Source organism: Nycticebus coucang, chromosome 5 (genome assembly GCF_027406575.1).
Source record: "Nycticebus coucang isolate mNycCou1 chromosome 5, mNycCou1.pri, whole genome shotgun sequence".
NCBI classification, from domain to species: domain Eukaryota; kingdom Metazoa; phylum Chordata; class Mammalia; order Primates; family Lorisidae; genus Nycticebus; species Nycticebus coucang.
In genome coordinates, this window is record NC_069784.1 from 8,375,482 (window position 1) to 8,403,355 (window position 27,874).

At 40.6% G+C, this 27,874-nt stretch overlaps 1 protein-coding gene across 4 annotated transcripts in view; it reads right to left on the reverse strand.

Moving 5' to 3' along the window:
• Window positions 1-27,874, reverse strand: part of SLC44A5 (solute carrier family 44 member 5) — a 370,252-nt gene that overhangs the window by 127,827 nt on the left and 214,551 nt on the right. For all 4 annotated transcript variants that reach the window (XM_053592520.1, XM_053592521.1, XM_053592519.1 and 1 more), the window contains one exon: window positions 15,660-15,708. In XM_053592520.1, the coding sequence (XP_053448495.1) occupies window positions 15,660-15,708 (49 nt within the window). The remainder of the gene's footprint in view (window positions 1-15,659; window positions 15,709-27,874) is intronic.

Below are 27,874 nucleotides of genomic sequence, written 5' to 3' on the forward strand. Positions count from 1 at the left end.
GAAAAAGAATTCATTTTATCACAAGGACATTTGTACTTGAATGTTTATAGCAGCTCAATTCACAATCACAAAGATGTATAAACAACCCAAGGGCCTCTCAACCCATTAATGCATTAACAAACTGTGGTATACGTAGTCTATGGAATATTATATAGCCATAAAAAGACGAAGACTCTGCATCTTTTGTATTTACCTGAATGGATCTGGAGAACATTCTCCTAAGTATCTCAAGAATGGAAAAGCAAGCATCCCATGTTCTCAATACTATGTAAAACTAGTAGATGAACAACTACAGACCTACACAAGAGAAAAACACAATTGAATTCAAATGGGGGAGGGGGAAGGAGGGGAGGAGGTTTGCTAAGCTCCCACCTAATAGGCAAGATGTAGGGATATACGGCACACCTCCTGGGTGAAGGACTCAACTGCAACTTTGACTTTATCTAACAAATGCAAACAGTATGCAAATGATATGTACCCTCCTATTAATTTAGGAAAAAAGCTCTCTCCTACATTAAATCCTATCTTTAACATAGAACTGAACTCTCTCTTCTGTAACAGGAAGCACTATTTTTCTCTTCCAATCTCTACACAGTTGAGTACTTAACAACTCTCCTCTGAAGTTTTATGTGTTTGCTTTAACTCCCAAAATACATTGTAAATGACATAGACACTATATACAATTAGGAAAGCAGAAATGTTCTACTCACCCAAGGTACCTCCAGTCTCAATAATCAATACGTCAATAACCCAGTTTAGGGAAGCGGAGAGTATTGAATGAATTCATCACAAACGTCCGAGCTGGAGGTTTTGGAAGGAAGATGACAGTAGTGGGATGGGAAATCAAACTTCTCCCAGAAAAAAAGAGATGGAGTTTCATTTCCTCTTTCATTAAACAGGAGAAAATTAAAATTATAGATAATGCATGTGGAGAAAATGACTTATGTGATGGTCACTTTCATTCCCAAATCTGAGAAATCAAGTTGTGACATTAAATGCACAACGGTAGAAGAACAGCACTTTCTGCACTTATTTAGGGGTCAACTTGCCATCTGTGCAAGGAAGGGAACCCATTAAATGGTAATAAATCACAAGGAAGGGTTTCCAGGAAAGAAACATTAAGAAATAAGGTAGATGTAGAAGGTCATCAACTCTGGTGTAAATTTTTTTACTTTAAATTTTGAGTGAACGATACTCATTTACCTTCATTGTTCATCATTGTTTCTAAGATTTTTATTTTTTTCTATGTCTGGCATAAAGTATCCTGTGAAAAATAAATAAGAAATTATCAAAAACATAAGATAGATAACAATTCTGAAGAACACAACCTTGCCAACATGCAGGAATTGGTTCCAGAAGATGTCACGAAATACAAAGAAGGAGACTTCCAATTTGAAATTAACGCATAGTGATCTGAACTGGGAAGTCTGTATCACATCAAGTGATGTCTAGATGTGTAAATCACGAAACACAGATACAATTCAACATGTAACTGACATCCAAATGACAATATCATAAGTGTTAGGAAGTTTTACTCTCGTTGAAGTTTGTCTTCACTGTTAAAATTTGGGTTTATGAAAGTAACAATGAAAAGCTATTCCTTATCTTCTACAAACTATACAGGACACTATATAGATAACAATTTTAAATGGCACATGAACTTGATGGACACCCTGTGTATGAAATTAGGGTATGCTCATATCAAATAAAGGGTCATGCCTGAGTGATGGCTTCGTTACCCCAATAGAAAGGCAACTCAAGTAATGTTTAACTGACAGGTGCATACACGGTTTATAGAATAATCCCTTATTTAATGAACCAAACAAAACAATCATTTAAAAAGTAACACAAGTTAAAAAAAATCCAAATTAAATACTAATACCAAGATAAAATTTGATGTATTCTTCACTCCTTTTCCTCAGAGGTCTAACTAAATCATGATGTTGCATTACCTTAAACAAGGACATTACAGCACCATGTCAGCGAGTCAAGGAATTTTTCCAGGCCTTTTCTTTCTGCCTCCTGATACTCTCTTTCTACTCTCAGGTTCTCCGTGCTCCTACTGAGACTTGGTAACATTGCTAGTTTTTGAATGACTTTGAAATCCTGCCATGGGATGCTGGTCAAGAATGGACGCATGCCCCAGGGGCCAGCCCTCAGAGCTGCTGGCTGCCCTCCACCCCTGAGAGCTTCCTCCATCTGGACACAAACCATCTTTAGTTTTTAAGTAGAAAATTAGTCTTTTATCCCATTCCCTCGCCAAAGACCACACAGTTAAATACATGGAATGATTTAGAGCAAATGAAAACAAATCCATTCCGTAACTTAACAACCTGGGCACAACAATATATGGAAAACATATAAAAGCATATTCCAATATGAGCACGTTTAAGTACACAGGTATAAGTGACTCAAGATAATATTAGCATCTTTAAAAGGAAGAGATTTGGGTCAGTTACAAACATTTTAGTTGTAATCATAGTAAAGGTGAAGGGTCAACAAGAATTCTGTCACCCAAGAATAAGAGATACAAAAAAAAAAAAAAAGATGCAATGTATGTTCTTTCCCCTTATGTCCCCACCCACCAACTCATCAGGCAGCTCCATTCTTGGGCAACTATCAATATGACTTCTAAGAGGTTCTGGTGCCGCAGAAGAACTATCTGGAGTTAACTCCTGAAACAGATGACGCCACAGGGGGAAAAAGTCTCAGATCCTCAGTAGCCTTTCTTTCAAGCCTCTCCAGAATCCACAGGATCCGTTCAGCTTCAAGGCCAAGGTGTTTTTTAATCTTAATCTCTGTCCATCCCTTCTGGAGTATGAGGGGACATGCTGTGATCCAGGAGAAAATATCCCCCCTTCCCCGTTCCCTTTCAACCAAGTAAGTGGGGCATGTGGTCTGCCAACAGCCTCTAGCTGCCAGAGTCCTGGATATTCTTAGGGTTTCTTCCCCCAGGTCACACCTTCCAGGACAGCTGACAAAGCAGGGACTTGGCAGGCCTGTAATGACGCTGCCATTTGGAGTACTCCAGACCCCTTGGAAGAGCAGTCCTCACTCAGCTCCCCGGCAGGGGGCTGGAGGGGTGGCCGAGGCCTTGTCGGATCCAGCTGTGTGAAGACTCCCATCCTTCCCTTTCTTCTCCCAGTTGTTGCCTCCTCATGAAGAGCCTGCACCCAAGTTCCACCTCCGCATCTTCCAGAGATCCCGTGTGTAGAATGTGTGTCCGTGAGTCTAGTTTTCTTCTCTATTCTCTTATCTATCAAATCCTCCTCCTCGTCCAGGGTCCAGCTCAAACAGTGTCTCCAAGAAACATTTCTAGATCCCTCTAGTCAGTAGTAAGTATTCACCTTACTCATTTTCTGTGTCCCCTTGAATTAGGCTTGTCCCTCCATTTAGCAGGTCATACACTTTTCAATATATTAAATTGGTGGTTTAAATTTTAAGTTCATTGAGAGCATAGTCTGTGTCTTATTCAATTCTGTCTGCCCCACAGTGCATGACAGATAAGAGTTAGAGTGAAGGAATAAACTCATGCACAGTCCGGAATCCCTCTAAACCTCTTCTTTTTTCATTCTCCATAAAAACCTGCAATAAAATTCTGTCAATATTTCATCTCCAATATTTCATACGCGTGCACAGTCCCCTCCACTTTGCAGCCTTCTATTACATTATATCATGTTAGATTATGGCTCTACTTTCTGGGCTGGCCAAGCAGCCATGCTTCACATGACATGTGTCTACCCCTGTCTCTAAGTCATCACACAGCAGACGCCATCCGCTGGGCTCACTGTTATGTGCTTAGCTAATAGAGCATCTCCTACCCACCTGCACCATCTTCACTCACCCTGGCTCTCTTTCTGCTCCTTAATCATACTAAGCTTATTCCCACCTTAGAGACTGGACATGTTGCCTCCTCGGTCTGATACTCTTTGTCCTCAGCCTCTGCATGGCTGAATCCTCCTCACCATTCAAATCTCCTTTCAATTTTCACCTCCATACAGGTTGTTTTCCCTGATCACCAAATCCAAATTCAAACTCCCCCTACCCTAGTAAAGCAGGATCACATCACCCAGTTTACTTTCTTCCTCCTACTTTGTTCATTTCCCAGATGTTTTCTACTCTGTCCCTTCCCTGTGACAACAGGCACCTGATCTGTCGCACTCATCCCTATATATCTAAAGCCCAGAAGACGCCCGGCATAGGCCAGATGTTCACAAATCTACATGAAAGATGTTACGAGAGCTACACCTTCCTTATGACTTAAAACTTTCATTTACTGAGAATTGGTATGCTTTTCTTCTGTTAGGTAAGAATAACAGTACAATCCATGATGTTTTTCCTTTTTGTACTGAATTGCGGGAAGCCCACTGATAAATTTAATTTCGATGCCAGAAACTACAGTAGCCTTTCAGTCAAGAATTTCTTTTCAGGACTTCAAATTTCTATTTTAATCATTCTATTGCATCCAAGTATTTTAAGTCATTTCATTTAAGATCCTTTCTGGAAAGAGGCTGCATAGGGGTATATCGGTAAATAAAAATGAAAGCGTGCATGTTCCATAGTTGCCTTTTATTTCTTTATACACAAAATAGATGAAGAACATATCACTCAGCCTAAACAAATCAGTAGGCTTTACAATGACACCGCTATTATTACCGAAGGTGGAAAGTCCGTCTGAAATTTAGTCAGATGCATTTGTTTTGAGCTGAAGCATAGGAGGGGTGGTACATTCACTATCTGAAAGGGTTCAAGGACAGAATAAAGAGCCATATGTAGGGGTTGAAAAAGGGATTCATTCTTATAAAGGAAGTGGACTAAATGACCACTAAATTCTTTCCAGTCCTGAGATTCCATGACTCTGTGATTTAACCTTTAAGGCTAAAGCACGGAGGAAAGGGTTCAGCCTCAGATCTAAGTGATAAGCGCGAAAGCGCTGTGTTGACACACACCACAAGCTCTTTTGAATTCTAACGTGCTGTTATCCAGCAGACATCTCACATTGTGATAACACAGTGCTGTCTCCTAAATGTATGCAGTTCTCGTATTTGCTTCCTATTGAAATCATTTGTATTCTTCTTGTCAGTGTAGAGGGGACATACATGTCTGAAGGTGAAGTTCGTTATCATGGAGAAATATGAGGGAAAATTATAGGAGAAAAAAATACACAAAGTTCAAAGAAATGTAGATCCCATGTTGTAAAGATACTGGAGAAATGTTACCAACCATCTTGATTTGTGAAGTAAAGTGTGAAATAAAAAGTCTGTATCCATCGCACCTCCTGTGAAAACTTTTTAAAAGTCTCAAAACGTAGAAGGAAATTAAGAGAAATAAAAATAAATAATTATATTGAATGGTTAATTCTTCGGAATGCAAATGTAAGTTGAAGATTTACTCTGAACCTGCCTGGCATTTATCCTCCTCATTTGGAATGGAGCGAATGGCCTCATGTGATTAATTATTTATCAGCATGATGCCTTGCACGGAAATCAGAGACTAACACTCATCTTTAATATTTGCGGCCTGCCTCTTTCATTCCCCAATAGGCAAGCTTGTTCTTTTTTTATGCTTTTGTGCTTTAAAATGTCACTACCTACAAATTATCCCTGATAATATGAAAATAACCCAAATATTCTGCAAATCAAGCAGTTTTTTTTTTTAAGTCCTTATTATCTGTGTGCGTGTCAGAGACTGTGCTAAGAGCCAGTAATACAGAGACAAACGAAGCGAAGTCCCTGGCATCCAAGTTTGCTCTCTACTGGGGGAGGCAGATAATAAAGGGATCAGTGTGCTCAGAGCGACTAATAGTTACTGACAAGGGCTCTGAAAATGAAGGAGATTGTGTCCAGTGCACAGGAGCAGGGAAAGCGGAGTCTGAAAAACAAAAACATCAAAGCAGAGGTGACCCTTGAGCTTATACCTAAAGACATTCCAAGGACAGCCAAAAGCCGACCTTCGAGTACAGATGCCTAAGAACACTTTGTCTAGAAATGGTTTGGTGTGAGCAGGACCCCTGTGTGTGCCCATGAGTGAGCGGTTGGGGGCAGGTGGCTCAGGGCTGAGGCAGGGAGAGGTGAAGCTGCAGAGGTTAGAATGAGCAGCACTGACAAAGGTCTGTCTAACTCTTGTAGATATTTTCCTCTGCAGATGCTAAGCAGACACTGAAGAATTTTAAGTAAGAAATTGACAGAATCAAAAAAAAAGAAAATGGATTAAAAAAAAGAAAATGGAGAAATTGACAGAATGAGATTTGCATTTTAGAAATGCCTGTTTAGCAAGTGCTTAGACAACACTATTCTACACAAGATCCTGTGGCAAGGACCTCGGTGAGTACCGGGGACACAGACCTCCTGGACATGATCCACAGCTTCAGAATTAGTCCTTGTCCTGCTGAGTGTTTGCGTCAGGGGAGGAGAGGAGAAGAGGGTTGTGATCAAAGCTAACATTGCAAGGCAATGGCGTCCATGCCACCACAGAGGCACAGTCGCAAAGAAAGCTTCCAGGAGAGCAGACAGTGTGGCCAGGAGGTGGTGCCCTGAGACAGTGGTTCCTGGAGGGCACACAGGACTGGTCAGAATTCAGCTGCACGTATGAAAAGGCACAGAGTAACCCAGACAGAGCCAGAGTACTGCACGCACTCATGGTGGTGGGAGGGAGGGTCTGGGGGGTGAAATTACTTCGGTAGCAAGAGCCACCACAGTGCAGAGCGCTGTATCCCGAGGCAAGGAGGCCGCAGCTCCACTCTGGGAGGCATGAAATGAATCGTGAGTCTCCACTTGCTCTTCATCAGGAGTCGCAAGGCTAGATTGCTTCAGATGTCTCTGCTGGCTATTTCTCCTTTCCGCCTCACATTCTCTCCAGTAGACTTATCCCCTGCCGTCCTCCTCCGACTGGTCCTGAGAAGGCTGCCAATGAAGTCCACCCTGACGAGTGCAGCAGCTGACAGCCTCCCTCACTCCACCTGGCAGCAGCGTCAGACACAGGTGGCTGTGCTCTCCTTCTGGAGCACTCTGTTCTCTCGGTTTCTCTTGCACCTTCCTTCCCTGACGCTCCTTCCACCTTCACTGACCTCTCTTTTCATGGCTCCTCATGCTCTGCCTGATCTCCAGGGGCTGGAATGGCACAGGACTCGGTCCTCAACCTTCCGCTCCCCTCTGTCTATAGTCGACTTCTAGGTAATCCCATCTGTGCCAGTGACTACATATTATCCACATGTCAGTTATTCGTGGGCCTGTGTCACTACCGATGACCTTCCTATTAAACTCCATACTTCTGTGTTCAACTGCCTATTTGACATTTGTGGTTAAACTTAACCATATTTTTTCAAACTTAATTTGAGCAACGAGAACTCAGGATTCCTGCTTCTACCTCAAAACTCTAAAACCTCCTTCCCTGGTCTTCCAATCTCAGAAAACGGCACCATTATCCACTGTTTCAGCTCACAGATCCTCGGTTTCCTCCTTTTGTCTCATCTCCCACATTTAATCCATTAACAAGTCTTATTGGTTTTAGCTCCAAAATGCACGTGCAAACCACCTGTTCCTCCACCTTTGTGACACTATACATTTTCTCTATACTTTCGCGATGGACTCTAGAATGGTCTCCCTTCTCTCAGCCCTAGTTTTCTTAAATGCACTCTCCACATAATGCCTGAATGAGATTTCAGATCATAAATTAAATCATGCCACTCTTTCTCTCATGCTATATATAATAGCCTCCCCCCCGCACTTAAATTAAAACTCAAACTCCCCAACTCTCACATGAGTGCCCCCTGCTAACTCCCTCCCTCATCTTCCATCATTCTCTATCTTACCCTCTCTGCATGCCTTCTTTCCATTTATTGAGCTCTCCTTTCTGGGGTCCATCTTAGAGACTTTGCATTTGTTATCTTTTTCCTGAAATACTTTGCCCCCAAATCTTTGCCTGGATCATTCCCTCTTACCATGCCCAAGAGCCCTTTGTAACAACCCAGTCCCCCATTCACTCTTTAACACGTCATTTAATTATATTAAATTTTCACTAATAGAAATATTTTACAAAGTTATGGTTGTGGAGTATCCGTTACAACTACGTTTACTTTATGGTATGTTTCACTACTGAAAACTGCTTCATTCACTCCTTTGCTTACACAATTAACATCCTGTCAAGAATATTAGTCCTATTCTCCATCCATCCTGTCTGTCCTCCTCATTCTTTCTACAACACATTAGTTGTGGGGGCTGGTCCCTAATCGGAGTGAGGCATCAGCCCATCTGCCCCACAGGGAAAGGACACCTAAGCGTCCCCTGTTGGAAACTGTGGGTGTGGTCAAACCTGCCTCTACTTTCACATCCTACTTCAAAGTCTGGTTCCTTGTTCGCTAATCCCCATTCCATTTCCTTAGTGTATAATTAGAATAGAATGAAGTAGTAAGGATCATAAAAGTTGGTTAAAGAGTAGATTAGCTGAAATTATGAAATGCCAAAGAATGACAGCATGGGGAAGGAGTTTTTTATTTCCTTAATGATTATTCATGTGATTGATCTAAATTACCATGTATACAATAAATGTGAAGTGAACCCACAGTTCTGGGCCTTCCCCTTGTCTGTCCCATAGGTAGGGGTTGCCAGGGCCTGCTTTTACATCTTATTCTGTCTCTGTTGTCTTTATTTCTTTAATTCTCTCATCATTGCCAAACATTGGAATGATACCCACGGATTGTGTGGGGGCTGGCCCCCTACAATGAGTAAAATAAGAAATTAAAGGTGACATATAATCCTACCCCCAAAAGGTATTTAAGACTACAGCATTTCTTGGCCAATAGAAATAAAAAACTTAGTAATTTACTAGGCTGAACCACATAACACTGACATTCTAGCCATTAAGGATGGATACACCTCAATAATTTCATGTAGTTCTATGTAGCAGATAACCATGCGCTCATCCAGACGAAGACGTAAGCACCCAGAAGAGGATTTTGAGCATGTGCAAGGGCTGTGTCAGCTGTGTGTTCAGAAATGTTTAAGAACTGGGTCTCTAAAAGTGTTTTATAACTTTGTTATTCATTTTGTTTATTATACATACATTTATATATTAGGTTGATTGTAATGGTTACTTATAAAAAGACGATGGCAAATGATTTATAACTACTAGCAAAATATATAAACTCTTAAAAAAAAAAAACCCAGAATATCAAAGTAGGAGTCTTGTTTATTTTGCTTACCAGTGTATCCCCTAGACTTAGAAAAGCCCCTAACATATGATATGTGTTTGTTGAATGACTACTATCCCCCTAGCTTCAAAATTGAGGATAAATTCTGGAAAAGACAGAATTATGGCAGGACAGATGTTGTTTAAAATGAAAGCAAGGCACCAGTTGGAAGACTGTTCAGTAACTCAGCTGAGAAATGGTCCTGGGAGAGGAGAGATCTAAGAGGTAATGAGAAGGCAAAATCCGCAGGGCTCTGGGAGCAGCGGTGTGTCTGAGGTGGAAGAGAGAACGCAGCTTAACTGTGCCTAACAACTAGATGGACTGTGGTTTCACCTCATAGGTGGGGAACCATGAAGAAAAGCAGGAATGGGGATAACGGGCAAAGATACTCATGAGTTTAGGTTTTGATATATTGACTTTGGGTGGGCTGGGTGTGGTGGCTCACTACTATAATCCTAGTGCCCTGGGAGGCCAAGGTAGGTGGATCGCTTGAGTTCGGGAGTTTGAGAATAGCCTGAGCATGATCGAGATCCCGTCTTTACTAAAAATAGAAAAAGTAGCCAGGCATTGTGGCAGGCACCTATAGTCCCAGCTGCTCGGGACGCTGAGGTAAAGAGAGTTTCTCAAGCCCAAGACTTAGAGGTTGCTGTAAGCTAAGCTGCCGGGCACTCTACCCAAGGGAACAGAGTGAGATTCTGCCTCAAAAATTAATTAATTAAAAAAGAAATATTGACTTTGGGATGCCCCTGGCACATCCAGGCAGAACTATCTAGTAGAAATTTAGAAACATAAATATACCCTGAAGCTTTTAAAAATACAAATACAATTATTTTAAATCACCTAAGCAAAAGGGAATTTTTGAAAGAACATTAAAATCTAATAGAAAAACATGCAAATTCTCTGGAGAAGTATTCCCTGATCATTCCTGAAGTAAATTGCAGGTCCCCTTCCTCGGTGACCCCAGGGTAGTCTCTGCACACTTACAGTCCTATGTTGTAATTAGTTGCTTGCTTGACTAACTTCTCAATTAAACCATGGGGTCAGTTAAATGGAGCTGCACCTAGACGACCTGTTAGAAATAGTTTTGATCACATCACCGCCCCTCACACTTGAATTTCTCCAGCGAATTCCCACTGCTTAAGAATTAGCTCCAAATACCTTAGCGTGATATTCAAAGTCCTGCACAGTATTTTCTTAGCATATCTGCTAAACTTTCTCTCTCTGTAGTCCGCGAACCTTTGAATGAACTCTCTGTTGAGCCAAACCAGTCATATACATTTCTGCAGGGTCTGAAAATGGATTTTGGCAGTGCCCTAGACTTACTCCAACTCCGGGACGATGTCTGGTACTAGCAAGGCTCCAGAGACTGATGTATAAAGTCAGAATGCCAATGACGTGATTACATTGAGAAATGTAAGTGCTGCGCAGACCTGATATCCATGTCGGCTGGACCAGCACATTCCTCCTGCAGGCAGACTCCAGGAGAAACCTAATATCGAAAGGTTGCTGGACGAACATGTACTGTCAGAACAAGAGAGTTACAAGAGAGGTGTGCTGAACGCAGCAGGCTCTGCTGGCCTGTGGTCAAGAAGAAGGATCCTTACGTGGGATCTGCATGTCAGTTTGACTCGGTATTATAACCTGGAGAGTTCTCAGATGTACATCTCCTTAGATATGTTAATAGTAGGAATAAGTTAATAATCAAGACTTGTGGGACTGACAGCCTTACAGGTCTCATTGAGGTGTTGATACAATCTATGCTTTAATTTTGTTTTGATTTCATAGCGTAACTCTGGGAAAGTGGTGCTATTTTCTACATTCCCAAGTCCTGTTCCTTGGTGCTGCCCAGGAGCCACCTCCTATGACCCCTCAGCTGTAGGGTGTCTTTCCTCCCCCGAAACCCTGCAGCCTTTGCTGTGGGCCATGCGGTTGGTGCCTAGCATGAGCTGCTTGTGATTGCTTTTAGATTTTGTATGCTCCTGCTGTCTTGTCATCTGGTCTGCAATTTCCCTTAGAGGACAGAGGTGTGAGCAACCAGTATTTGTGTGAGTAATTAGTGAGGAAGGCAGGGTTTGTTTTTTTTTGATATTTTCTTCTCACTATACCACTGGTTAGAGCACCTCATGCTTGGCTAGAGTGTTCTGTTTGCTAAAAATATGATTATTTCTTCCATGGCTATGTTTGAAAATGTAAGGACTCTTTTACATTGCATACCCCCCTTTTTTCCAGGAGAGTTTTTCTATTTAAAACAGAACAGACACTATCTCCAAAACCTGAGGCGATAATATGTGGCCTTTATCACAAGATTGCAATTGTAGCGATTTGGACTTTATTTTTCTAAACTTGAATCCCAGATCAGGCAAATGGTTGTAACATTTTAATGACTTTGCCCTGACATGAAAAAGAAAGAGATTAAACAGAATAAGCTGAACTTTTTGCACCAGGACCTGTAAATCTTTGACCTGCCTTGACACGGCATAGTGGAATTCACACCATGTGTGGTATCATGCTCCCTGTGGACGCTTCATAAAATCTAATTGAATTGAAAAGTAGTCTGAGGTGTATTCATGTGTCCTAGTAATGCAAAGGGCTCCTATAACTCTGGAATGACTTTCCTGTTAGCTGAGCTGAGCTTTATTTTATTTATCTATTTTTTTGAGACAGAGTCTCACTATGTCATCCTCACTAGAGTGCTGTGGTGTCACAGCTCACAGCAACCTCCAACTCCTGGGCTTAAGCAATTCTCTTGCCTCAGCCTCCCAAGTAGCTGGGACTACAGGCAGCCGCCACAACACCTGGCTATTTTTTTTGTTGTTGCAGTTGTCATTGTTGTTTAGCAGGCCCGGGCCAGGTTCGAACCCACCAGCCTGGTTGTATGTGGCCCGCGCTCTACCCACTGAGCTATGGGCACTGCCATGAGCTAAGCATCTTATTTAGAAATTTGAACTCCTTATCACACCAGTGCCAGCTAAAAATGGAGTAGGATTTGGATGGCATCTTAATAAGAGCTTTAAATAAAGACTTTTAAGTCCTGGAGTTCAAACCTGTCACTGTTTTGTCTCAAATGTGATAATGCAATGGCCATTCCTTAGCCTCTTCTGAGGGTCGTTCTTGTGTTCACCCAGGGCTCTATGTCACACAGCTTCCTTCGCATGCTTGCTTTTCCTCCTTTCTTCCTTAAGCAAATATTTGGAGATGCCACTACCCTACTGCAGCTCTTTTTAGGAGAGTTGAGAGAATGATGGTCACACTGAAGGAGAGGTTCCCTCAGTGCCTCATTTATTCCCATCGGCTAAGCACTGAGCAAATGGGAGCTACTGTTCCAGAATATTGACCCCAGAAAAGGTGATTTTGGTCAACATTATGAGAGGATAGGATGTTTTTATCCTTAATGATAAGCAGTCTTCCCACAAAAGGGAAAACATAGCGGATTACAAGTTCTTATCTAACAGAAGAAAGCATACCAATTCTCCATTAGGTAATCATTTCTCTTAGCTTTTCATTAAAGCAGGAATTTCTCATGTAGCATCTTATGAAAGAGCTTTTATTTCTTTGTTGTCTGCGTGCGTTCATTCCCACTTTCTCGTGCACTGCCCAGGACAGGCTGAATACCCTCTCACTTCTGCAACCACAACCCAACACTAACCAACCTTTTTTTTTTTTTCAATTCTGTTGAATATAGGGAACAAATCATGGGCCTACAGCTAAACTGTTAAAAGGGGGCTAGGAAAATGCCTTAAATTATCAAAATCACCTCCTTTTGTTCAACATTATGGGACAACCACTGCTATCCACCTGATTCTCAGTAGCCAGGAACAGAGGCACGGAGCTAGCCCACCCTGCAGTGGTACAATCCTCCTCTCACCTCATCTCAAAGAAGCCACAGGTGGATGGTGATTAGGCACAAAATGCTGCCCCTGTGAACTAGGAGAGGTGGCATAATGTGGTGGATGACAAGCAGAGAGTACGGGAAGGTCTGCCTGAAAATCTGATAAGCCTTTGGCACTCTGAGAAGGAAAGCAGCATGATGTAAGTGCTGGGTATTGTTAAACCCAGGCCTACCACAAGGGGTAATGCAAAGAATTGGGGGTTTCCCACTTGCTCCTTAAACACCCCAATTATTTTCTCAGTAAGGGCACCATAGAACCCTGCTGTCTGAAAACATTACAAATGGGTCAACTATCTCTTCCTGTAGTTATGCCCCTGTGGTTTTATAATGCTTCCTTCTGTTCCTAGGTTAAAGCAGTGGGGAGTATGCCCACAGAATGACCATTTCACCTTTGAAGGTCTTTGTGGTGCCAGAGGCATCACAAAAGGCTGAGGTAAAAATAAATTACTTCCCTCACAGTGATTACCACAGTTGTTTAGACTCTACCTGAACTACAAGTTTCCATCATTAAAGCCTAACTGACCAAAGACAGGGAGCTCTAACCTCCTCCCCTAACTCTGCCTTCTTCTCTATGGCCCTCAAAGGCACACCCGTCATCTGTATTTCCTCTGGCCAAATCTGGCAGCCTATTTATTATAGTTATTACTACTGTTGAATCTGGATTACATCTACAGGTCCCTTGAGGGCAATAGGCTACATTTCATTCTCACAAATTAGTTATTGTAAAATGGATGCAATTACAATAAATGTAAAACCACCTTGAATGAGGTTGTTTGTACACTAGATAACAAAATGTATTCATAGGGTTACCGCGGTGAGAATAAGGCTTCAGACTCTTCTAAAGAAGGCTCCTTTATTCTAAATATACCTTTGAATGAGTAACCTGAAACAAATGCCCTGGCTTTTTGCACAACTAGAACAAACTGAATAAACACACATGCATGTTTAAAGCTGAGATGGCTGTAGGTTGGATGTCTGACCATCCAAACCTCCTGTTGAAATTTGCTTTCCAACGTTGGAGCTGGGGCCCAATGGGAGATGTGTGGATCAGGGGGCGGGTCCCTCACCAATGGGGTGGTGCCACCCTTGCAGTAATGAGTGAGTTCTCAGTCTATTAGTTCCTCTGAGAGTTTCCCCTAGAGCTGGTTATTAAAAAGAGCCTGGCCCCTCCCTCCCATCTGTCTTGCTCCCATCTGGCCACCAGCCCCCCTTGTCCTTCCTCTGTGACTAGAAGCAGTCTCGGCCCCCTTCTCCCCGCCCTCCCCAGGACCAGGCAGATGCTGGTGCCATGCTTCTTATACAGCCTACAGAGCCACGAGCCAACTCAACCTCTTTTCTTTATAAATCACCCAGCCTTGGCTATTCCTTTATAGCAACACAAAGAAACTAATAAACTGAGACATGGATGTTACAGGGACGTAACCAGTAATGCTAATGTACGTACTGATGCCTGGCAAGTGCAGGTGAGCATGACAATTGCTGTTCCACATCACGGTTTATTGTGACATACAAATGCCAGGAATCAAAGTCAAAGTTAAGCAGAAAACAGCTATGAACAGCATAATCTTCTCTTCATACTTAGCCATCTTACCCACCAACCCCCTTTTTGATTAGCAGGAAGCCTTGAAATACATGATAAAATAAATAATAAGAGGACTAGGAATTATTGGCTAATGTTGAAATGCCATAAAATCTTAGACGTGCGGGCTCAGCACCCGAAGACGTGGGGGCTCAGCACCCATAGCTCAGACGTGGGGGCTCAGCACCCGTAGCTCGAGCCTTGAGCCAGGCCCAAGCCTGCTAAACAAAAATGATAACTGCAACCAAAATAAAAAAAAAAAAGCCGAGTGTTGTGGTGGGCGCCTGTAGTCCCAGCTAGTTGGGAGGCTGAGGGAAGAGAAAAGCTTAAGCCCACGAGTTTGGGGTTGCTGTGAGCTGTGATACCACAGCACTCTACCGAGGGTGACACATTAAGACTCTATCTCAAAACAAAACAAAATAAGACAAAACAAAAATCTTGGGGATGGGGAGGGAAGTGCCAGTGGAGATGAGTGCATATGTCCCTAAAGCATTTTAAAGTGTCCTAAAAAAGTAGGACACGATGCATGTACTAAAAAGAAAAAGTACATGATGCATCAGTGAATGACTACCTCTAAGAAAGTGTTCTGCTTTTGGAAGCCAAGTGGCAAAAATACCTGACGTGGAAGACGTTGGCATAGCAACTCTGCATTGGCAGTGGTATCACAGAGTAAACAGGTGCACAAGACAACTGCTTGAACGTGTTTGCTTCTCTGCAAAGTGGTTAAAGCTCATAAAGCATTTTTTGGCTTCTCCTTTTGAGAAATACAAATTCTCAGTCTCATAACTTAAGGCAGTTCATTCACTGAACACTCATGACTCATAGGAAGATTTATTCTCTGTAGTTTTTCTGTGTAAATAAGTTGGCATTTAGGCAGAAATAAGTCATTTCCCTCTCACAGTAGATACAACTCTTCATTGGGTGGAAAATGGTTCCAGAAAATAATCTTCCTGCTAATTTTTTTGTTCGTTGGAAAAAAAATTTCCAAGAAAAGAATTGCTTACCTGTTGGCAACAGGCCCCTTGAATTCTGGGTCATATGTCCTTGCATCACCTGCATTTAAAACAGAGACCTTTTTAAGCATATAAGTCGTGGAATGGCAAAGAGATGAGTATAAAATATTAAAGAAGAAAAATCTATGTCTTGGCTTATCTGCTGCTCAGTGCTGTGGAAGACGGGGAAGGGTGGTTAAGGACCATATTCTACATGCCCTGTGAACTTACCCTCCCACCATAGTAAGCACTTGTATTATAGATTGTACCCAGGGTAGCAAAACTTGAAGCCCTTCTGATCCGCAAAACCATTTTACTATCTAGCATCAACAAAAGTTGCTGAGGGTGCCCCACAATCATACTAATGTACGCAGCTATGGTTTAATAAAAATAAATAAATAAATAAATAAAGTTGCTGAGGACTTGTGAGATGCCCCATATAATGTTAGACGCCTGCTGATCCCAGCTCTCCCTTTGCTCTTGGGAGGTTAGGCTTTCCCTTGAGAAGTTCAAATACTAGTCACTGTTGGTCTCTACCATGATGACTGTATAGTATATAAAAATTATTATTATATTACAGAAATGTTATTTTGTATTGATTTTTGAATATCTACCAGCAGACTTCGTGCCATCTGAGAAGATGCCCCAACCATTAATTGTTTCATCATGATTGTGCTATGTTACCCTTGGCTTTGAGCAGTGTAAGGTACACATGGAAGGGCTTCTTTCTCTCCACAGGTACTGTGTGGCAGGTCCAGTAATGGTGAGAAATAAATTCCTGGCCAAAGGTCTGTATTTTGCAGACTCTTTCCCTACAACCTGAATATTCCCACCCCTTCCTCTAGAGAATTATGCCTGTAAGAAGGCCTGGTCCTGAATTAAGGACAGAATTTTAAAAGGGATTGGACAAAAGACCTGTATGTTTTAAAAGCCTGGCCCTGCCTGTACTCAATGCAAAAATAAGGCTAGAGAACTCAGAGGCCACTTCAGTGTGATCAAGGTGAAGGGCAAAACAAGAGTAAAGGAAGGATTTGCAATGAAAATCCCATAAAGCACCTGCTCTATGGTGAGAGCTCTAAGGTGATCTGAAAGGAATATGAAGCATGGTTCCTATCCTAGAGCCCTTACGATTGGTAAACAAGATTGACAGTGATTCATTCAATGAATATCTCTCGAGAATCTTTATATCTCAGGCCCTGTGTACCAACACTTGAACAATAAATATGCCATATAAAACAATCAATAAAATACTAAATTGTGTGAAGTTAAGGTTTCAATATTCATGTCCCTCCAAAATTAATGCTAAAACTTAATCCCTAGTTTTCATAAGAATTTTTTTTTTTTTTTTGAGACAGAGTCTCGCTATATCACCCTCGGTGGAGTGCCGTGGCGCCACGGCTCTCAGCAGCCTCCAGCTCCTGAGCTTGAGCAGTTCTCTTGCTTCAGCCCCCCGTGTAGCTGGGACTACTGGTGCCTGCCACAACGCCCAGCTGTTTTTTGTTGCAGTGTGGCTGGGGCCGAGTTCAAACCCACCACCCTTTGTATATGGGGCCGGCGCCCTACCCACTGAGCCATGGGTGCCGCCCCTTAAGAATTTTTTAATGTAGAAATTATCTTTATTTTCCAGTTCTGTTATACAGATAGGAAAGACTGTGGTGAAGAACAGTAAAAATCATAACCGTGTTGATTCACAATATTTTGCCTATTTTTCCGCTAAAAGAATGAAGCACATTTTACCGGTGATGATATAAATGATCCTTTTTTATTTTGTAAATGACAAATTTATTTGAAATAAATTACTTTTAGGTAAAAAAATAAAAATAAAAAAATAAATCCTTAATTCCTAGTATTATAAAACTGAGAAGTAGGGTCTTTTAGAAAGTGACGAAGTCAGGAGGGCTCCACCACTGTGAGGGGGGTTAATGCTGTCATAAAAGATGCTTCAGAGAGTGGCCAGATCTTGCATCTCTTTGCCTACTGGGACATAGTGTTTCTCTGCTTTTGTCCCCTTCTGCCACCTGAAGACAAAACAAGAAAGCACCCGGATGCAGCAGCTTTCACCAGATACTGAATTGGCTGCCAGCATCTTGACCTTGGACTTCCCAGCCTCCAGAATGGCGAGAAATAAACTTCTGTTGTTTATAAATTACCCTGTCTAAAATAACAGGAGAAACATACTAAAATGTGTGGTATCAGCCTTACATGTTAAGAGAGTTCTGAGAAAGTAGTTTCATGAAGACTGGAGCAGTCAAGAGAGTTTCATTCAGGAACATACTTCCAAACGTAAGACCTAGAACTACCTAACTACGGGAAGAAGACACAGGAGAAAGTCTTTATTCTTGTGCTGGGCAAAGATTTCTTAGACATGACACGAAAAGCAAAACCTATAATTGAACTAATAGATAAACTGGACTTCATCAAAACTATAAACTTCTGCTCTTCAAAAGATACTATTAACAGAATGAAAATTCAAGCCAAAAACTGGGAAAAAGTCTTTCCGTAAAACATAGTTACTAAAGTAACAGTACCCAAAATACAGAAAGAACTCTTAAAATTCAACAAGTAAATGTTTTAAATGGCAAACATTTGAAAAGACAGTTCACAAAGAAGATACAAAGATGGCAAATAAGCTCCTGGAAAGATGCTCAAAATGTTTAGTCATTAGGTTAAAGCACATTAAAACCACAATGAAAAGTGTGATACATACCCACCAAAATGGATAAAAATAAAAGTAAAATTATACAAAAAAGAGAGTTTCATTTGAGAAGTCAGATTCCTGTGAAATACTGGAACAAAATGAAAGAGAAAAGAGAAGCATTCTGGCTGGATGAAACTAGAATTCTGTTACATCCCCAACAGATGATCAATAAGTAGATCTGCATTGTGGGAGGCAGTGCAGGGAAGCCCAGGAGCAGAGAAGCACATCCTCTGTCTTCCACAATAAGTTAACAAACAAGTACAACAGAGGGCAGAATAAGAAAAGCAAACAAATAACTGCAATACGGGTCAGGGTATCATCAGAGGGGGACAAAGATAACCTTATGAGACCCCAGAAAAGAAAAGGTCATATTCAGTTGAAGAGATTAAGAAAGGGTTCACGAAACCACGATATTCTGAGATGGGCAGGTCAAATTTAGATCTGCAGAGATGAAGAAGGTCAGAGAGGCAGGAATAAGCAGCATGTCTGTGGGGGTAGTAGAAAAATCATCCTGATGGATAACGGACTAGGGGGAGGTAAAAAAAAAAAATGTTGCATAGTGCGGGACAAAATTACATAATGTCTAAAAAATCAGGAAGGAATTTATTTCATACAACATAGGCCACTAGCAACCGTAGAAAGATTTTGAACAAAGCGATGACATGTAAGAAGCAGTGTTTAGGGCGGTGTGGTCTAGCAGGGTATGGTGTATTACCATAAGCAAAGTCCATCACTAGGAATCGAATGCAATTAACAGAGGTGTGAAGTGAGGTGAGTCTCTGCCCAAGTGGTGGTGGAAGTGATGGGCAGAGATTCAAGGTTCATCACGGAGCGGTGGTGTGCGGCTGAGGGCTCAGCAGCAAAGACTTTGCAGTCAGACTGTCTACTCTCAGGGAGACTGTAGGTAGTTCATTTCATTTCTGAAAACTCAGTTTTATTTATTTATTTTTTGAGGGGGGTAGATAGCCATGACGCCCGGCTAATTTTTTCTATTTTGAGTAGAGATGAGATTTTGCTCTTGCTCAGGCTGGTCTCAAACTCCTCAGCTCAAGGGACCCTCCCACCTTGGCATCCAGAGTGCTGGGATTACAGGAGTGAGCCACCACACCTGGCCAGTTTCCAGTTTATAAATGGAAATAATAATAGTAGCTATCATATAAAGTTTTATGAGAATTAAATTAATTCACATCTCTCAAAGTGCTTAGAACAGTATCTAACACTTACTTAGTAAGCATCCAGTAAGTTTTTATTATCAGTTACATAATTGCATGAAAAAAATAAATAGAACTTGATGGTTGGTAAGACATAAGGTGTGAAAGAAAGAAGTGAAAGATGGCTCCAAATCAAGTGATTCTAGATCTTCTAGAAGTCGTGATTCTCACTCACTCACCACTAGTCTCTTACTAGGATTAAGGAAAGACTGATGCTTTTAAAAGAGGAATATTAGTGGTAGAAGAATGTGTAAAGTGGTTATAAGAAAATGAACATGCGTTTGTTTTTTGGTCCATTTGAATCTGAAGTGACAACTATTGATTGTCCAATATTCACCTGGAGTTAGAAAACTGAAGTCTTTAAGAGAGAATCAAGTATTGAGGTATTTGGAAGTCTTAAAGTTTATATTGTGAATACAGCCGAACTCCATAAAGGAGAACACCAGGACCTGTGAGGTGGAGAATGGTGTTATCATGATGACTGTACTAAGTGACGTATATGCATTATTTTGCTCACTTTATCATAAGTTATCTTATTATGTAGGTAAACTGGAAATTATGATTAGCCTCTTTAACAGATATAAAATGAGGCACAGAGAGGCTAAGGAATTTTTCCAGAGTCACACAGTCAATAAATGATCTGGCATTCACGCCCTGCCCAGGCTTTGGAGCTGAACTGATCCTGCTGTGTGCCCTGCAACACTCACTCCAGAGGAAAGTGTGTAAGACACTTCCTGTTGGTGATTGACTGTGTGTCTCTGCCTTAGTGCGACCGATAATGTCAGAAGAGTGTAAGTCCTTCTTTATCTGGGAACTGAACACCCCCAGACCCCCAAAACCCACGGGTGGGTCTTTGTCAGTCACGTTTCCCCTTGTGCCTACTCCCTGGCCATGGTCAACTAGATCTGGTTTGAACACTGAACTTGGGCTGGGCCAGTCAGATTTTCTATCCCAGGAATTTAGAATTAGAATGGGCAGTGAATTACTCCCAGTGGGAGGTTGGAACTACAAAATATAAACCTTGAAGACCACAGAAACAGACAAATCTGACTGCAGGAAAAGGAACTCCAGAAGTACCTAAAGCTGAGTGACTGGCCATGAGATGAGAGGTCGGACACACCAGATGGCCTCTTCCCTTCTTGGAGCTACCCTTTGTAACTCACTAACAGGCCTGTGGCTATGTGAGGCAAAGCTTCCACCACACCTGCCGGTCCTCAATTTACCCAGCAGATCTCATGAGTCTGAGTACCTGGCTAGTGGCCTGTCTCTGATTAGCAGACTTCCTTAGGTTAAAACATTCTGAGTCTTTAAACAAAGTATCATTTCCCTAACCGGTTACAAATCAAAGAATCTTTAAATGTCCTTGCCTTTTCAGGTTGAACCAATGTACGCCGCCCACCCATTGCTTTATGACATTATGTGTCATTCCTGCCTAGAATTTATAAAACCAGACTGTAACTGCACCATGGCAAGACCATTTACTCAAGGTTTCTTGGACATGGCTCCAGAATATAGTCCTCAGACTTAAGTCAGAATGAACCTCTGTAAACTATTTAACAGAGTTTGGGTTCTTTTCTCTTGACCTCTCCAGTGCTGTACACATAGGTCTGCCATTTTGCATAATTCCACACAGAATGCAATGTGAATTATACTCTCTTGAGTTGTACAATAGCCCTGGCATATTTATTATGTTATTTAAATGTTTCCAATAATTCAATCCATTTCAATTCAAAGAAATGTACTATTATTATCATTCCACGTTGTAAATGAGAAAGGTGAGGCACAGAGAGGGAGCTAATTTTCCCCAGTTAACAAGAGACAGAGGTGGGATTGGAAGATAGTCTGACCCTAGTAAGTTGCTCACTGGTGATCTTAAATTCTACAGGTGAATAGAGAGAAAAGAGAGAGTGAAAGGGATTAACTATTTATATGGATCCTGTAATTATTTGCAGTTTACATTAAATGTAGGGAAAACTAGGGTGACGCCTGTGGCTCAGTGGGTAGAGCGTCGGCCCTATATACCGAGGGTAGCAGATTTGAACCCAGCCCCAGCCAGCTAAAACAGCAGTGGCAACTGCAACAAAAATAGCTGGGCATTGTGGTGGGTGCCTGTAGTCCCATCTACTCAGGAGGCTGAGGCAACAGAATCACTTAAACCCAAGAGTTTGAGGTTGCTGTGAGCTGTGACGCCACAGCACTCTGACAGCTTGAGATTCTGTCTCAAATAAAAAATAAAAATAAATAAATGTAGGGAAAACTAGTTTAAAGGTATCTAGGCTGGCTTCCTATTTTGATAGGATTTGTACCTCACCAAGTGAAAAAGTGGATTCTGGTATAAATGAAATGCATTGTCAGGTCTGCCAGAAAAGCTGACACTTTCTGATTATAAATCCCGGCTGGCTTACAATTCAGGTAAAAATACACTAAAACCACCATCAAATGATAAGATTGAGCTGATTCCGTATAGTAATGACAGCTAGAAAGTAATGACTTTGCTCTGCCCCCAACTGCAAGCAGAATTTTATTGTCATGCAAATTTGTTATTTTCTGCAAATCAATACAGGGCAGTGCTTTTTACTGGGGCCCTCATATGCTCTAATTGCCTCTCTGGAATAAATAGCACCTCACTGTCATAGGGCTTAGCTTTGTTAAATACAATTCCTAGTGTTTAAAGAAAAAGAAAACACTAAAATTAGGCAATACCCTATAAGCTTCTTGAGTTCATTTGGTTTTATGATCACCAAAATTATTGTCTTATGACAATAGAATCACCGAAAAGCATTTATTAGAGACAGCTCTCCATTTGTTATTATAGTTAACCATTTGTATTGCACCCATACGTTGCAATTTCATTACCAGAAATAATGCATGAAGATTAAGGAAATTGTTTGTAATTAATTCAATTCATAGGCACAGATTTCACATGACTCAATTGAAAGCAAATGACCAGATAACGCAGCCACTCATGCTTAGAAAGACTCCTTTCTTTAAAAGCAAAGCAAAGCAATCTGTTGTGCAAAGAAAATGATAACATAACTATCATGGATTAGCTATAAAAAGCCAAAATCCATAATATTTAACTTTCTTCCTTCAGGAATATTCTCCTTCAGAGAACCTAATATAATTCAGAGGTCCAAAGGGAACTAGGTGCTCTAAGACTTAAAAGAGACCTATTATGAGCAAACAAGTTAGATAACTTTCCAACAAGTATGGAAAAATTGAGCAGTACAAAATTAAGATTTGCTTTACTATGCAGAAGTAGACAGTAGAGAACTGTGAACATGTAAATACTTGTTTTACTTCATCTTTCAAATGTGGTTTATGGTGTTGTGTCTATAAAAGAAGCTTTGTTATTTCATCCAAAGAAAGGGTCCTCTTCCCCTCTAAGTCTCAGCAAAATATAAGGAACCATGTTCTTTGTCATTTTGTACAGAGTGATGTTCCCAATCTTGGCCCATCTGGCCCATCTCACCAGCCCTATCTCTTCCCATCACTTTCTTCAAACTTGTTCTTCCAGCAATTTTGCTTGCCTCTGGTTCCCCCTTTACATATTCTATGTCTTCTGAGTTATATGGCCTCGTTCTGCCCCTCACAAATTTCCAACTCACCCTCAAGAAGGAAAAGGCCCAAGCCATTCTCCTGGCCATTGGCCAGTGAGTGAAGTTCACCTTGACTGGAGATAAACAGTAAGATACTTCAAATAACCCCATCCCACAACAGCCAACTCCATTCATTTTAAGATACTGGTACTTCTATCTTTGCATGGTCGTGTATAGCACACTGTCTCACAAGCATTTGTTTACACGTGGTGGCAGATAGAATAATGGCCTCCCAAAGATGTCCACAACATAATCCCCAGAACCTGTGAGTATGTTCCCTTACATGGGGAAAGGGACTTTGCAGGTATGGTTACATTAAGGACAATGAGATGGGGAGATGCTCCTGGATTATCTGTCTGAGCCCAATGTAATCACAAGGGTCTTTCAATGGGGAAGAAGGATGCAGGTGAGTCACAAAAGGAAACATGACAACAGAAGCAGCACTGGGAGGATATGATGTGAGAAAAACTCAACTGGCCATTTCTGGTTTCGAAGATGGAAGAGAGTCATGAACCATGGAAGGCAGGCAAATGGATCTCCCCTGAGAGCCTCCAGGGAGGAACACGCCCTGCTGACACCTTGATTTTAGCTCATTCAGACCTGTTCTGGATTTCTGACCTCTAGAATCATAAGATAATATATATGTGTCACAGCAAGCCTCAAGTTTGGTGATTGATCACAACAGTCATAAGAAGCTAATACACATGACCATTTCTCCTACTAGATTAATAAATAGCTCCCTTGGGGCAGAAATTAGACCTTGGTTCTTGCTTTCTGCCTGTCACCTACATTAGTGCCTGGTTTATACATAGCTGGCACTCAATAAACATTCATACAGTAAATTTTAAAAGAATAGCAAATGCAATTATAATCTTTAATATTTTTAATTTAAGTTATAGAAATACAAATGGAGGATCAATCTTGACAATCACCAGATAAGCAGTTTAAATAGATTTCAACTTGGGTTCAAGGTAAGTTAACAGACTCCTAGAATTGCACTGATGTGAAAAATTGCTGTCCATTAACCAACATGAATTCAGTGTCCAATTTGTGGTGTCGAGATCCATAGAAGTTAAACGAAGTGAGGGAGGCAGCATCCCACATCGGTGAGTACAAATTGAGTTATCAAATTACCTGGTATAAAATGCCATCTCTACCACCTACAAGCAGTATGATCATGAGAGAAACACTTACTGCCACTCTGAACTTTCATGTGTCATCCAGAAAATGATAGCTGGTAGAGATTTTTTAAAGGTTGAAAAGAATTTATGTCTTCAGAAAAGACCAACTAACATGGGAGACAGTAAAATATGTATTAATTACCCTCATAACCAAAGTAGATCGAAGTGCAGAATCCATGTAACCCAAATTTTGCTGAATTGACATACGGGCTGAAAGTACTAGCAGGAATTCTAGAGAGGTTTCAAAGACTAAGCTAGGGGTGATATTTATAAATAAACTTTTAGAGGCGGGGAATTTAAAGCAGGCTTAGAGGAAAGAATGTCAAGTATGAAAACTAAATAAAAGCACGTGTTCAGTTACAAGAATTCAGCATACTGCCGAGAGTTGGAAAAGGACCCACAGAGCCCCTGAAGTCTTCCAAGAAAGTAACACAATGGTCATGTGTTTATGTATTGGTAGGACATAGAGGAAATAGATGAGTTAAGGCAGATGAACCACCAAGGAGATTGCTGTCATATTTCAGATATAAAATGGTAGGTGCCCAAGTGAGGCTGTAGCAGTGAGAGAGGATAAGGTGAGTCTAGAAGCATATCAGAAGAGTGCATTTGGTGGGGGTGAAAGAAAGGGCATGGTACCGCCCTTCATCACCTACTGATGACAATTCCTCATGCAGAAAATGATGCATGTTTCAGAAACTCATTTCAGGCAGAAACATGACCCCACAACGGACATGACAAGATTAATGGAAATGCAAATGAGAATCCTTCAGCACTGATTTCAAACCAAACAATACGAAGTATCATGACCTTATGATGGTTGCTTTTCTTCCAGTCTCAATAACTTCTTAAACATCTGGGATGGCTAATCACCCTATATTACATCAAGAATGTCACATCTCCAGTTTTAGGAAAGGTTTTCCTAATGACAAGGATGGTTTCTAAGCAGTTTGCATCATTTGAAATAATTTGTCTTTTATGAATACAAATTATAAACAATTCAGTTTTAACCTTGGAAGTAATGCTGAACAGAAGCAACCTTCACCTCCACAGAGCAGACAAAAGCAAACATACATAAAGCACTCAGCCTTCTGCTTAATGGAATGATTTTATAGGCAGTTCTGAAGGAAGCACATTTAGGGGGCATTGGAAATGCACTTTTAAAAAATGATTTTTCTTGACTACTGTGACAAAGCAGTGAATTTGTGCTATAGAACAGCCATGAATTATTGGATAATCACACATCTTCTCAGAATAAATAAAATTCTGAATCAATATTGATCCGAAAAGAAAGTCTGGAGGCAAACAAGAACATGAATTGAGTTTGAAGGTTATCACCTTGGGTTTTCTAATATTTCTTTCTAGCCATCTTTGTGTTTTATCGCTGAACATGAGTCATTAAAAAAGAAGACCCATGACATTCTCTAATTACACTGGAGCAGCTCCTTATTTCCTCTGGTTTCATAGGTTATGCATGTTATTATCTGTCTGGCCTTTCCCCCTACTTCTGAAAAAAAGACAATTTCACAACCAAAGATAGAAAATGAACAGCATATTTTTTCTCCTTAAATATAAAAATCAGTGACTTCACCTTGCCTTTTTCATATGTAGAGTTCAGGCAATAGCACAGTAAATGAACAAAGGTTGGAGAAAGTGATAATTTTCACCATTATATAAATACAAAAATTAACTTTTGTAGAGAAGGAGAAAATTGTCTTCAAAGTTACAGCTGAGTGAAACTTTCCATTAAACTTAAAGATAAATACTACTAAAGAAAAATAGCAAGACTTTGCTATTTATGTCACAAGTACATAAAGCTGCCTCGTGGCTAATGATAACATCGCTTTGGTTTCCTCATATAATCCATAGGTTATTGATGAGAATGAAATTAAACTACTTATCAACTCTGACTTTTGCCACAAATCAAGAAGATAGATGATCGGTGTAACCTGGCTTATTGTACCCTCAATGAATCCCCAACAATAAAAAAAAATAAATAAATAAAAGAAGATAGATGATAATAATCAATGGAAAGACATCCCTATTCCAGAGGTAAAGGAAAGAAAACATGTTCCACTGAATAATTTCTACCCATAATGCATCATGATCAAATCTTAAAAACTACAGGTGGAGTAAACGATTAGAATCTGTATCTCATGGATGCCTCTACTTACATAGTGATTGAGGAAAAACTGTGGCAAAGTATGGTCTCTCATGCATGGGTCAGGCTAGTCACTTTAGAATTACAAACAGGGGCAATAACAGACAGTGGGGACACACACAACACACAGTAGAACTAAGGGAGTGCAGGTGGGATATAAGTTTCAGACCGAGACAATCAGTCATTTGCAGAAGATGCCTGGGGGCTACCTCCTTCCCTTCTGGAATACTGTCTTCTTGGATGGAGTCAAAGATCCAAAGCTTGACTTTATACTTGTAAATTCTACGGAGTATACAAGAGGCAGAAATGCTCATGAATTTTTTTCTTTCCCAAAATGGATCATACTATGAACTAATTGTCAAAATTTTATATTCTGCGTAGACTTGGAAGAGAAAGTGAAAGATTAGAGAAGGGAAATCTAGTATTCAAGACAAGGATTTGCCTCATAGCCCACCATGATGTCAGGAGTACAAAACTGTGAAGATAAATCTGTAAGAGAAGACTATACGTGTTAGCTGCAATTCCAAAAGTATGGTAGATTAATATCTCTCTCTCTCTCTGTCAAAACAACTAAAAATTCTAGATAGCAAGCTTAAAGAACATAAATTGATTTTAGCACTGAAAAGCTGACAAAATAGTGAGAAAAAATCTAGCAAAACTGAGAATACAGAGAGAGGCAGATACTACTAAGCCACTATAGCCTCAAAGATATTCACAACTTCGCAAATTTCAACTAGCAAATTTGAAAATGAAGCAAATTGAATCTAAAAGTGAAAACCACAATGAGTGAAATGTAAACCTCCATGGATAAGTTTGACATCAGATTAGACAGAGCTGAAGAAGCAACTATCAAACTTGAAAGTAAATCAAAATATACATTATTCAGAATACAGCATAGAGAAACAAAAGTGTAGAAAATATTAAAGAATAGTTGCTACACTAAAGATGAAGTGAGAAGTTCTAACATACATCAAACCAGATTTCCAGAAAAAGAAAGGAGACTATAGGTGGCTCAAAGGGGTAGGGTGCCAGCCCCATATGCTGGAGGTGATGGGTTCAAACCCAGCCCCAGCCAAATACTGCAATAAATAAATAAATAAATAATGACTGTCAACATGGAATTCTATATCTGGTAGCAAAACGTTCAAGAGAGAGGGCAAAATAAAGACATTTTCAGAAAATAAACAAACAAAAAATAAGAGTTTGCCACCAGGAGTCCTTCAATAAAATATACTGAATACTGGCATTTCCAAGAGGTGAAAAAAGAATCAGCTGAAAGACTTCTGATGAATAAAGAAATGCAGAGCAAAGAACTACGGTGGAAGGAGATTGGTCACTAACTAAGTAAATAATAATGAAGCCTTGTGGGGCTACATAAAA